The 12,909-nt window shown below is 43.6% G+C and overlaps 2 protein-coding genes across 2 annotated transcripts; one reads left to right on the top strand and one right to left on the bottom strand.

The window, feature by feature from the left end:
- On the bottom strand, positions 1 to 2,831 carry CEBPZOS (CEBPZ opposite strand; the record flags this gene model as incomplete). The annotated part of the gene is made up of 3 exons (XM_084235192.1): positions 1 to 83; positions 883 to 927; positions 2,717 to 2,831. 3 exons carry the CDS (start codon positions 2,829 to 2,831, stop codon positions 1 to 3), a joined length of 243 nt encoding a protein of 80 aa, XP_084091318.1.
- Positions 2,832 to 8,429: 5,598 nt separating this feature from the next.
- LOC311172434 (high mobility group protein B1-like) lies at positions 8,430 to 9,027 on the top strand (the record flags this gene model as incomplete). The annotated part of the gene is given in 2 exon segments (XM_084235850.1): positions 8,430 to 8,945; positions 8,947 to 9,027. Coding segments are annotated over 2 exon segments (597 nt in total).
- Between the last annotated feature and the right edge of the window lie 3,882 nt (positions 9,028 to 12,909).

The raw sequence follows: 12,909 nt of genomic DNA, 5'->3' as shown, positions 1-12,909 counted from the left end.
CTAATTTTTGCTGTTCAGCCATTTTTCTTGATCTTGCTCTCTGAGTCCATACATTCCCGACTGCTCAATGGATTTGTAGTAAACTACAAATAAAAATAACTCATTTATAAAATCATGGAAAATTTTTTAAATTAAACTATTGAGAAAAATCAGACCTTTCTTCTCCCTTATTGCTAAACTATACAATGAAAAAGATGACATATATTTCATGTAGAAGCTGTAGCATCTCTACTAATTACTATAATGAGCACTGCTTGCTTGGGTTATAACAGCTACTATGGATAGTATATACTTTTTTTTTTTTTTTTTAAAGATTTATTTATTTATTTATTTATTTATACAAGCACTGGGTACAGTCAGAAGCATGGGAGGGTGAGAGAATTCACCAGAGCCAGAGTGGAGAGTAGAACAGGCAGAAATACACTGCTGAGGGGAGCAGCAGGCACAGCAGGAGAGGTCTGCACGCCATGTGGGACCCTTGCCAGTGGCCGGGGATCAAACCGCCACTGGGGAGGCCCTACTTGCTATCTTTTCTAACCCTTGTAGCAGTCCAGTGAGGTGAGCATTATCTCTACTTGATAGAAAAGGAAACAACTCCAAGAAATTGGCAAACCTGAGATCAGTTTTAAGCTGTGGTCTGATCACAGCAGTAGTATCTCATTCCAAAGTCTGCATTTTTAACCAATGGAAGAATTAAGAGTCCAGCCCATTCACTAACTGCTCTTATCTAGATAACTATAGTTTAGAATTTTCTCTACTCTGTGATCTCAAGGAGCTAAAATAGGAGTGAACAGAATTGTTGGAAATTGACATCACAAGTACTACTTAATTTATAGGTTAGCTGAAAAAGTTTTGGATGCTTTCATTTAAGGAAAAACATACCTTCCAAGATGAAGGGAAATTTTTTGCTCATTGTTTGCCTGAAATCTGATGGGGAAAAAAGTTAAAATTAGACATTATTAGAAATATATTGACATACAGAGCTAGCCCATTTAGTGCTAGTTTTGGTGTCTATAAAATAAGAATCCTATCTTAGAAATTTGTTAAAGTCCTGGTAACCCAGGAAATACGTATCTTTTTGGATAGGGCCTAAATTGTACTTGGCTTTACATGGAGCCTTACGTGGTTATTTTACAGCTTAAAATTTGGCCTGCAGAAGGACTTTTAAACTGTCTCAATCCAGGGCATCTTCTTCCAGGGAACAAAGGTTGATAAACTGGCATCCCCAAAACAGTAAAAAAAAAAAAATTTTGACCTAATTTTCAGAGTTACTGCTTACATTCTCTTAAGTAGCTTTATAATTTTTTTGTCCTGAAACCTAAGATCAGAATTGTGTTTATGGATGCCGTTTTTACTTTGTTATAGAATCAGTAAACAGCACTGTAAAAAGTGAACGGTTAAAATTAAAAGGCACTTAACACAAGGATGTGACTAGTATGAAACAAAATGCATAACTCAGTGAGAAGTAAATATACAGTGATCTGTTACAGCACTAACTGAAAGTAACACTTGCTTAAGTGAAAGCTGTTGGATAAGCTGCAACACAACTTCACATGTTCTTTAAAAAGGCAAATTTACAGCTAAACATCAAAGAAAATGTATTGATAGAAAAAAATTTAACCCAAAATTGCAAACAAATACATCAAAAGATTAGAAGAGGTGGTAAGAAAGCACCAGGCTTTAAACAAAATAGCCAAACAATATAGTCAACTGGATGGACCCCAATTCAGCGAATGCTATATAAATTAAGTCCTGTATGTAAATAATGCAAAATTAAACATCTGTTTAGCAGAAATTTTCTCAATACTTTTCCCCAAGGCTTGAATTTATAAAGAGAAGGCATGAAAGTTACCAAGATAAAGTAACTCTTAAAAAATGGCACACAGGTTTTAAAGCTATGTTTTCCTTTCCTAACTTCTCTAACTTTCCCATGGCCTTTGTAGATCAAAATATTTCAAAATTATTTTATGCTAGTAACTCCCAAGACACCCATCTTTCAGATATGACATCAGTTTATGCCTAATAGGCAAATAACAAGATAAACTTAATTCTAAACATCTTGAGGGACATTTACTTTGGATTCATATAACTAAAAATGTACATATCTGTAAAACTAAAAATCAGTTTTAATACCTGATTAGTGGAAACACGTCATTTCATACTTTACTGTATTTTCAATCATTCTTGAAATCTTTTTAGTCCAAAAAGTGCCTCCTCACTTAAGATTGAGGACTATGCTATAAGATAATCCTCCAGAATGTCAAGGCACTTTCAGTGATAGCCAGTAGCATGGGAAAGGTTTTCAGTGCTCAGTATTGACAGAGAGGAAGGAGTCTATGAGCTTCCAAAAACTAACTTTGGTTGCTTTGGCAATGCAGTCATGCTACTTGATTTCTCTGTCTACCAAACAAGGGTGTGTTGAGCAGGCTGAATTTCCTCCTACCGTACTCCCCAACTAAGCCGGACCAAAACACTTGCTCTATACTCCTCACTAGTAAAACCCATGGGGGTGTGAAATATCTTCCCTAGTCTATAAATTAACCTTTTTTAGGGAGAGTCATTCGTTCTACAATAATTAATACCTAGCTCTCCCCTTGGGTCCATAAAAATGACCAATATATTCACTCTAAACCAATTTGTCTAAAAAAGCCACGTAAAATCTAAATGTATTGGTAAGTTGTGCACCCCTCTAGAAACATTTCTAAATTATGATTACCTTGGCTTGTGTTCATCTTATTAAACAAAAAATATGCTCCAAAAACACCAAAAAGTTCTGCTACCAAAACACCTTTAAAGATCTTCCTTGCCAATGGTTCCATAGTGCGGGCCATCCTAAGTTTAACAAATAAATGCAAATGAGATTAAACATTCAAACTTAATGTCACTGCTATAAAAAATACTACCATTCCCGGGCCTCCCTGGTGGCGCAGGCGGTTGAGCACAGTGCTGTGAAGCTGTCCGCAGCCACTGCAGTGCCATGCCAGTTCAATCCCCACCAGCCTTGGAGCAACCCACATGGTGAGCAGACCTCTCCTGTTTTGCCCGCTGCTCCCCTCAGCAGTGTATTTCGTCAAACTGCCTGTTCTGTTCCCCACTGTCTCTGATGAATCCTCTCACCCTCCTGCGCATCTGTCCTGTACCCTGGCTCTTGTATAAAAATAAAATCTTAAAAAAAAAAAAACAACTACCATTCCCACCACATGAGTTATTACCTGTATAACAGAACTCCAAAATTACTATATACTCGTGTCCCACATTACTTTTCGATCTCTATGCCTAAGGAGCACAATTTCCCAAAGACATAATTGGAAAAATCACAGAAAGATCTAATTCAAGATGGCATTGTAAAAAAATAATTTATGGAACTAAGATTTTAAAATTGCCTAGGAATATAGAATGGGAGATACGACATATCATTTTGTGAATTGAACTAGGAATTAAGATATGATCTAGGGCCTCCCCGGTGGCGCAGTGGTTGAGCACTGGGTTGCGAAGCTGCCCACGGCCTCTGCGGCGCCGGTTCGATCCCCGGCTGCTCCCTGGCCACCAGAGGAGGGTCCCACATGGCGCGCAGACCTCTCCTGCCGCCCGCTGCTACCCCCAGCAGTGCACCTCGGTCCCTCCGCCTGCTCTGCTCCCCGCTCTGGCTCTGGTGAATTCTCTCACCCTCCCGCGCTTCTGACTGTACCCAGTGCATGTATAAACAAAAAAACAAACAAACAAACAAACAAAAAAACCAAATAAATAAATAAAACATGCCTCTATTAAAAAAAAAAAAGATATTATGATCTAGTGGGCACAAATGTGAAAACAAAATCCCTGATTCTGGGGCTACGAAGTTTGAACCATAAACTAATTGGTTCTTGCTCTTGAGGGGCTGCTGGTCTTTGTTCTGTTTATCTAAAGTAAAAGTTAAAATGAAAGGACTATTAAGAAAAAAATGATTGGACTCAACTGAATATATAAAATGTGAATGCAAGTTATTGCTCTGCCTCCCTATAACCCCAAAGTTAAGAACACAATGAGGAGCTTTTCATCTCAGCATTTTAATACTGTCCTATGTGTCATTTGTCACTGTTCTCTGTCCTCTGGGACTATACTATACAGTCCCAGGTCTCTGCTTGCTGCCATGCATCTATTCCACTTGCTTCTAACTCCTTTTCACAATGCCTGGATGTGGGAGTAATTAAGTACCTTATTTTTTTATTTTTTATTTTGGTGGAACCCTCGCCGGTGGGTGGCCGGGGATCGAACTGGCGCTGCAGAGGCTGCGGGCAGCCTTGTGTCCCAGCACTCAACCGCTGCGCCACCGGGGAGGCCCTAAATACCTTATTTTTATAAGATTATCCTACTAACATCCTTACCAAGTGTACCGTATAACTAAAAAACTTTATTATTCTTACCCCAAAGAAACGAAGCCAAGGAAATTTTAAAAAGAGTTTAAATATAACCAGCAAGCAGGTGCACTGGTGGAAAGGGAGAGTGGTTTTGCTCTGTTTACTACAATACTGTATACTACTGACAAAAATGTCATGAGCAGTACAGGGAGCTCTCTTGGGCTATTTTTAATGTTCAAGGGATAAGGATGAAAAACCCTACAACTCAAAACCTTCCAGCAGACAAAACAGTAATCTAAGTAAAAACAATTTTTTTTTTGGTTGAGTGAGAGTGAGGCTAAGGATTCCAACAATTAAGTCCAAATAACATTGTGTAAGAAATCATTGTTCCTTCCTTAAGACATACACATTTACATTCCATTCCAAGTCCCTCAGCTTTAGGAGAGGTATTTCTAACGACTGATAAAGCCCAGGTAATAAAGCCCACCAAAGGTGCACCTGTCCACGACAAAGTTAGACTACTAACTGGCAAGAGAGCCATACCAGTGGAGGAACGAGATTAGGCAAGATTTTGGTGACGGGTAGAATTTAGATGAAGTAGGGCCTCCCTGGTGGCGCATGGGGTTAAGCACTGCACTATTAAGAAATCCACCTCTGAAATCACAGAGTTCGATCCCCTGTCAGCCAAGGAGCGGCCCACATGGCGAGGCAGACCTCTCCTGTGGCTCACTGCTCCCCTCAGCAGTGTATTTCAGTCAGTCTGTTCTGTTCCCCACTCTGTCTCTGGGGAATCCTCTCACCCCCCCCCCATCTCTGGCCTGTACCCCAGCTCTTGTATGCATAAATAAATGAATGTTTTTTTAAAAAGCAAGTAGATGAAATGTAACATAACGCAGCCCTCTGATGGGCTCAAAGACAAGCGGGGCTGCGTGTCGTGGGGTTAGCGCCACAAGGGCCGAGAAGCCCACGACTTGGGGTGCACCAGCTTAAGACGAATGTGCAATGTCTTGCCTGAAACCCCTCATCTGTGCACCAACGGGGAAATCTAAGGGGCTCAGCATCTCCTAGCAACAAGATTTCAGGCCGCAGGTCTCCCAGGCCTAGATGCTGGGGAACAAGCGTCCTCCAGCACGTCCCTTGGTTTAACCAGTAAAAGCAGCTTTTCCAGGTTCCCACGGTCAAAGTCAAGCCGCCCGCGAGACCCCTCAGCGCAGCCTCACGCTGGCCACCCACGCCCCTCACCCCCGCGGCGCCCAGCTCCCAGCCAGCCGCCCAGCTTCCGCGTCTCCGGGCCCCCGGGGCCCCCCGAGCCCCCCGAGCCTCGGACCCAGCCACGGCCAACTCGCCCGCGCGGCGCCGGGCCAAGGTCGCCGAGCCCCACGGAAGCGCTCGGGCAGACTGGACACCCGCGGGCCCTCCACATGACCCTGCCCTGGGGCTCTGCGGAAGCACCCCCCACAAAAAAACCCCGCCCCCAACACAGACTGGACACCCTGGGGGGCCCAAACCCAAGCGCCGAGCCATGCGCCCCGCTTACCTGCCCCGCTCACCTGCCGTGCGGGCACGCGGGACTGCGCAAGCGCAAGGGCGCCCCGCCTCTTCCAGCTTTGGCCCCGCCCCGAGCTAATGGCCACCCCAGAGTACTGACAGGCGTCATTTATTTAACCCTTTCAACAACCCTAGGTAACAATAACTGTGATTTGGGTTATTGGGTTATATATATAAAATTATAAGGGGTTTGGGGTTTTTTTCCCCATCATCCCTTGAACATAAAAAATAATCCATCTAATTACACAGAGAAGGCAAGAGTTTTGCCTTGCCCACAACCATATAAGCTAATAAGAAGCAAAACGTGGATTTGAATTCAGGAATACTTGAAAGCCAATGCTAAATCGTTTTTCTACACTCTGCAACTCAAAATACAAGTCTTCAAAAATCAGCATTATCTGTCAGCTGGGAGCTTCATAGAAATGCAGACTTCTGAATGAGAATTTGAGTTTCAGCAGGATTCCCAGAATATTTGTTTGCCATAGAAATCTGGAAAATGCTTTTTAAACACCCCATACATTATATATCAGGAAATGAGGTGGCATAGAAGGGCGAATAGAAGTTAAATAAAATTAACAATTCTAGTGCAGTCCACTCTTCCTACCAAACAAATTTTCAAGTAAACAACAAAATTGTGTTACCACCTATAAAGCCATTCCTTTCCTCAAATGAAAAAGACTTATCCTGTTCCCCAAACCTTTATACTCTTTGCTATGTGATGTTGCTTCATCTTCTATTTAGTTACAATTCCATTTTAATAATCCACTAACCTAGTCTATTTTAATAAATTAACTATCATCAGCAAATCTCATATAAAAGTAAATAGAGACACAATTAAAAGAAGTTCATAAATACACACAAAACAAAGTAAGGAAGAAAATATGCATTGTTTTTCTGGTGCTTTATTACACAACTGGTCATGGAAACATAGCTGGTGTTGACAACTTCCTTATTCATCTTTCCCTTTGCCCTCAGAACTCTCAGGAGCTAGTAGAGTGATAGAAACCTTCAGTCTTATAGAAGGTGAGCCCTTAACTGTCTTGGCAGTGTTGGAAAGCTATAGGTTTGCATTCACATTTATCACTGAACACAGAATTTCTAGTAGGAACCCCTAAACCCCCTGGATTGAAGGCATACTTGTCCCTAACTCCATCCGGCAGCTGCAACATTATCTCCCCTTCATGATTATCAATCAGGGCAGCCAGTTTGGTACCTACCCTCTTTATTTTCTTGAAGGCTTTATGCCATGATGAACCTGCAATACCCAGTTTCAAGTTTCAAGTTCTTACTGAACAAATTAGAAGTCCCCCAGCACAAACAGAGTCCAATGTCATAGGAGCAGGGAGCATTTATTTTGAAAGGGTGTGCGGTTTAATTATAGGAGACACCACTTTTGCTTCTGCGTTTATTATTTATGTATTCTAACCACGGAAGACACAGAAACTGGTTTAGAACATTTAATGCATCTGGATAGCACTTGCCAGATTTTGTCTCCTGACAACACCATCCTCTAAGGCTAGCTGCTTTGGGGTGATGAGGTTCATGATAAAACCACTGAATCCCACAGCAGTTAGTGTACTTCATCACTTCTTCTGCAGAGTGGGTTTCTTAGTGAGGAAGACCATGATGGTGAATAAGGTATTCAGAAAGTACAATAATGGTGCTGTCATATGTATTACAGGAAGGAAAGGGAAATCCACTTTTGGAGTCTGTATTTACTCCCCAGAGGACAAGCCTGCCTACTCCAGAACCAAGGGCTCCTATGTAGCCAACCTGCCACCAAAAGCAAGCTGATCTCCTTCTACACTGGGGCTCACAGTTGGTCTCTGCCAGTGGCATGGTGGGTATTCAGCAGTCAGAGTGGCCTTGAAAAGATGTCCGTGTTGATGAACTCACTCATACCATCTATTCCTGCTGCCACAGCCTGTTCACTCATTTTGAACAAGCACTGAAGGAGCCGGGAGAAAGGCTGACACTGGGGAGGCCTGCGGGGCCTGCGCCCGCCAGGTGCACTTGACTGTCCGACCGACCGAGGGCGAACCCCGCTGGGAGGCAGCACCGCGACCCGGGAAGTTCTGGGGGGGCCGGGGCGCCGGGAGCCCGCCCCCCACCCAAGGCGCCCCAACTTTTAAGAATTAAAAAAAAAAAATACTGCCCTGGTGGGGGTGGGGGGCGACCAGAGTAACGAGCAGGAGTGGCTTTTGACCCTTATCCTTGGTTACTCGAAGAAACTTCAGACCGTACGTGTTTAGTCAGAACTGAAGTGCATCTCCTGGCCAGACCCATAGGAAACAGGGCTGCCTCGGGGCTGCCTAGAGTGTCAGACATGCAAATACCATGGCCACCCCCAGCCTGGGGCTGAGTGCTGGCGCTTTCTCCTCCTCCCTCTCAGCAAAGTTTTTGCAGAAGTTATGTTTAAGTACTCGGAAAACTTTAGATGCGGTGACTTATGGCTCGTAATTTGGAAGGGTCTACTCTCTTGGCTGCTTGTCTATTTATTATTCACGTAGTGTAGTGCAAAATCCACAGCAAAAGTAATTAAACATGGGCAAGGGTGATCCTAAGAAGCCGAGAGGCAAAATGTCATCATATGCATTTTTTGTGCAAACTTGCCGAGAGGAGCACAAGAAGAAGCACCCAGATGCTTCAGTCAACTTCTCAGAGTTTTCTAAGAAGTGCTCAGAGAGGTGGAAGACCATGTCTGCCAAAGAAAAAGGAAAATTTGAAGACATGGCAAAGACGGATAAGGCCCATTATGAAAGAGAAATGAAAACTTATATCCCCTCTAAAGGGGAAACAAAAAAGTTCAAGGATCCCAATGCACCCAAGAGGCCTCCTTCGGCCTTTTTCTTGTTTTGTTCCGAGTATCGCCCAAAAATCAAAGGAGAACATCCTGGTCTATCCATTGATGATGTTGCAAAGAAGCTGGGCGAGATGTGGAATAACACAGCTGCAGATGACAAGCAGCCTTATGAAAAGAAGGCTGCTAAACTGAAGGAAAACTACGAAAAGGATATTGCTGCATACGGAGCTAAAGGAAAGCCTGATGCAGCCAAAAAGGGGGTTGGTGGTCAAGGCGGAAAAGAACAAGAAAAAGAAGGAAGAGCAGGAAGATGAAGAAGAGGATGATGATGATGAATAAGTTGGTTCTAGTGGTTTTTTTTCTCGTCTATAAAGCATGTAACCCCCCTGTACACAACTCACTCCTTTTAAAGAAAAAATTGAAATGTAAGGCTGTGGAAGATTTGTTTTTAAACTGTACAGTGTCTTTTTTTGTATAGTTAACACACTACTGAATGTATTTTTAGATAACCCTGCCCTGGTGATATTTTCAATAGCCACTAACCTTGCCTGGTACAGTATGGGGGTTGTAAATTGGCATGGAAATTTAAAGCACAAATTAGTTATATATGGGGATAGTAGTTTTTCATCTTCAGTTGTCTCTGATGCAGCTTATACGAAATAATTGTTTTTCTGTTAACTGAATACCACTCTGTAATTGCAAAAAAAAAAAAGTTGCAGCTGTTTTGTTGACATTCTGAATGCTTCTAAGTAAATATAATTTTTTTTATTAGTACTGTTGTCCTTTTCATAGGTCTGAAATTTTTCTTCTCAAGGGGAGGCTAGTCTTTTGCTTTTTTTGCCCATTTGGATCACATGAGTTATTACTGATGTTTATCTTTTCATATAGTTAGCTGATAAAAGAAACTTTTTTCTACATGCCCTGCATATTTGTGTTGAGGGTAATAAAAGTTGAATTGAGAATAAAAAAAAAAAAAGAAAAGAAAAAAGAAAGGCTGAGACTGACAGCACGGAAGTTTTCTTGCCCACCTGCTTCTCAAAAACCACCTGAGAAGTGGGTGCCTTTGGTCAATGTTCGCAAGGGAACCCAACATGCTCATATTCTGTGACCACCTGCTTTCCCCCTTCTATCACCAACCTTCTATCTTGTCTAAATCTCTCAATATCCAGCTAAATCGCTATCCATGGGTCTGTGCTACTCACTGGTTTTCTCTCTGATCAAATGATAACTAAGTTCCTTCCCTTGGAAGAATTTCCTTCCTTCTACTATCACTTCAGGCCAGAGAGGCTGCTGAACTGTATCAGTCCACTCCAGAGCTGAAAAAACTGTTTAAAGTGATTCCAGTATGAGAAGCCTGCACACTGAGTGTGAAGCCTAATTTCCCTTCCTTATCTCATGTCACCTTTAGAATCATTTCCATGTGGTTTTCCTGAGTGTTCATAAAAATTAGTGAAATCATGTAGTTCTTTTATTGTATAAGATATTGCGTCTGGATCAGATTTTTTTCTGCGTGTTCTTTGGGTATCCCAGCAGCTGATGCTAGTTCCAGGAGTGAAGGCATGAGGTAGAGATGGGGCATTTGGAGAATCAGTACATCTTTGCAAGGTAACTACTTTGAGATCTTCATGGCTGTGTCAATCTCATCAAGCAAGGACAGAACTGTGGAGATTCAGCAGAATTAGGGAGGGCAGTGGAACTCTGATTCATTCAAACCCACCCAAATTCCTAAGGCCTCATTCTTTCCACGTCAGTGCCCTCTATGCTCATAGAAGAGATCAGCCGAGACTGCAAATTAAATTTATAATGGAAAATTCCACCTATAGCATCAGATTCTGCACCTGATTTCTGCAATATTAGCTCTGAGGTTACATGAAACAAGAGGTTCTTTGGAGGCAAACATAAAAGGTTGTGTCCATTGACTATACCTGAGTTTCTGTCTTCTTCTTTAAACTCTCTTTTGAAGTTCAGGGGCCTCAAAAATCAGGAAATGTGTCACTGTTACAGCTATTTGTTGACCTCAAATAAAAAAATAAGCTGTTGGGCCTCCCTGGTGGCGCAGCGATTGAGCGCTGGGTTGCGAGGCTGCCCGCAGCCTCTGCGGCGCCGGTTTGATCCCCGGCTGCTCCCCGGCCACCAGAGGAGGGTCCCACATGGCGCGCAGACCTCTCCTGCCGCCCGCTGCTCCCCTCAGCAGTGTACTTCGGTCCTTCTGCCTGCTCTGCTCCCCGCTCTGACTCTGGTGAATTCTCTCACTCTCCCGTGCTTCTGACTGTACCCAGTGCATGTATAAACAAAAACAAACAAACAAATAAATGAATAAATAAATAAAACATGCCTCTAAAAAAAAAATAAGCTGTTATTCCAACAAAACGAGTTATTTGGAAACAACAAAAAGGCAGTTTGGTATGGACAGTCTCATGGCCAGACTCACATGTGCTCCCTCTTGATCCAAGGCCAGCATCTGCTTATATATCCTCTAGAGGGCCTGGTAAGTGAAGATCCCTCCTTCTTCCCACTGAGACAGAGAAGTAATATCACTTCCCATCAGAGGTGCAAGGCATGTTGGATCCTGCAGACGTCTGATTGTGCATTCATGGGAAATCTCTTCTAGCCTCCCAACCTCATTTAAATAGGGTTTCTGTATTTAATGCTTACTTTTTTTTTTCTTTTTTTTTTTTTTTTAATTTTCTAGAGGCATGTCTTATTTATTTATTATTTGTTTGTTTGTTTGGTTTATACATGCACTGGGTACAGTCAGAAGCGCGGGAGGGTGAGAGAATTCACCAGAGCCAGAGCGGGGAGCAGAGCAGGCAGAAGGACCGAAGTACACTGCTGAGGGGAGCAGCGGGCGGCAGGAGAGGTCTGCTCGCCATGTGGGACCCTCCTCTGGTGGCCGGGGAGCAGCCGGGGATCGAACCGGCTGCAGAGGCTGCAGGCAGCTTCGCAACCCAGCGCTCAACCGCTGTGCCACCGGGGAGGCCCTTTAATGCTTACTTGTTGCTGTGGTAGCCACCCATACCCACAAAATTGGTTTGTAGACTCCTGCAAATGCCTGTCCCTGTTGGAGCTTTTTGCCACCCAGAAATGCCACCGAACAGAACAATGATTTCTGCTTCTTGTTTACTTTCCATTCCTCCCACCAATAATTCACATTTGAGAAACTTAAATCATTTCCAGGACCTGAACTACAAGGAAAATACAGTTTTTAGCCAGGAGAGTCTGTCATGGGGGAAGGAGGTGGTATAGAAAAGAAGCGGTTGGGGCCTCCCCGGTGGCGCAGCGGTTGAGCGCTGGGTTGCGAAGCTGCCCGCGGCCTCTGCGGCGCCGGTTCGATCCCCGGCTGCTCCCCGGCCACCAGAGGAGGGTCCCACATGGCGAGCAGACCTCTCCTGCCGCCCGCTGCTCCCCTCAGCAGTGTACTTCGGTCCTTCTGCCTGCTCTGCTCCCCGCTCTGGCTCTGGTGAATTCTCTCACCCTCCCGCGCTTCTGACTGTACCCAGTGCATGTATAAACAAAACAAACAAACAAACCAGCAAACAAATAAAATAAAAGCATGCCTCTATAAAAAAAAAAATAAAATAAATAAAAAAAAAAGAAAAGAAGCGGTTATGGCCAATATTTAATGCATACTTGAGGTACATCTTGGAACCACCTCCTTCCCTCATCCTAGCTAAGCAGTTGAGGATACAGACTCTGAGTTCTAATTCCAACTCCCCTCTACAAGCTGTTACTTTTCCATGGCCCCTCGGTTTTCTAATCTGTTAAATGGACACAGTAATGGCACTTACCTTACCTTGTAGTGCTGTTGCAAGGTAAGGCCTCAGCACCTCCTCAAACACTGTGTCGTGAGCCTGTAGTTACTCTGGAAATGTGCCATAGTCCTTTCGTGGAGTAGGATTTCTTATAAAGCAAGTAAGGAACAACCCAGGGGACGAGGAATCTAGAGGAAAACAGGTATGGCCTATGACTTGGCTAACGGGTGGGAAATAGGCGGTGGACTTCTAGTAAATTCCACGAGGTTCTGCAGGGAGCAGGTGGCTCTCCTCATGCTAGACTGGCAGGACCTTGGTGCTGACTGGCTAACGTGAGTCAGAATGGATTGAAAGATGATGCCTCCAGGCCTCTTCATAAAAGCAAAGCGGAAGCAGTGTGGAAAGGGACAGAAGGGTTTGGCCTGAAGGGTTTGGCCTGGCCAGGAACGGCGTCTTGGTTGGCCACTCG

The sequence above is a fragment of the Talpa europaea genome (assembly GCF_964194135.1).
Source record: "Talpa europaea genome assembly, chromosome: 6".
In the NCBI taxonomy this organism is placed as follows: Eukaryota; Metazoa; Chordata; class Mammalia; order Eulipotyphla; family Talpidae; genus Talpa; species Talpa europaea.
Note: the sequence above shows the minus strand (reverse complement) of the source record. Positions and strands in the feature narration are given on the sequence as shown.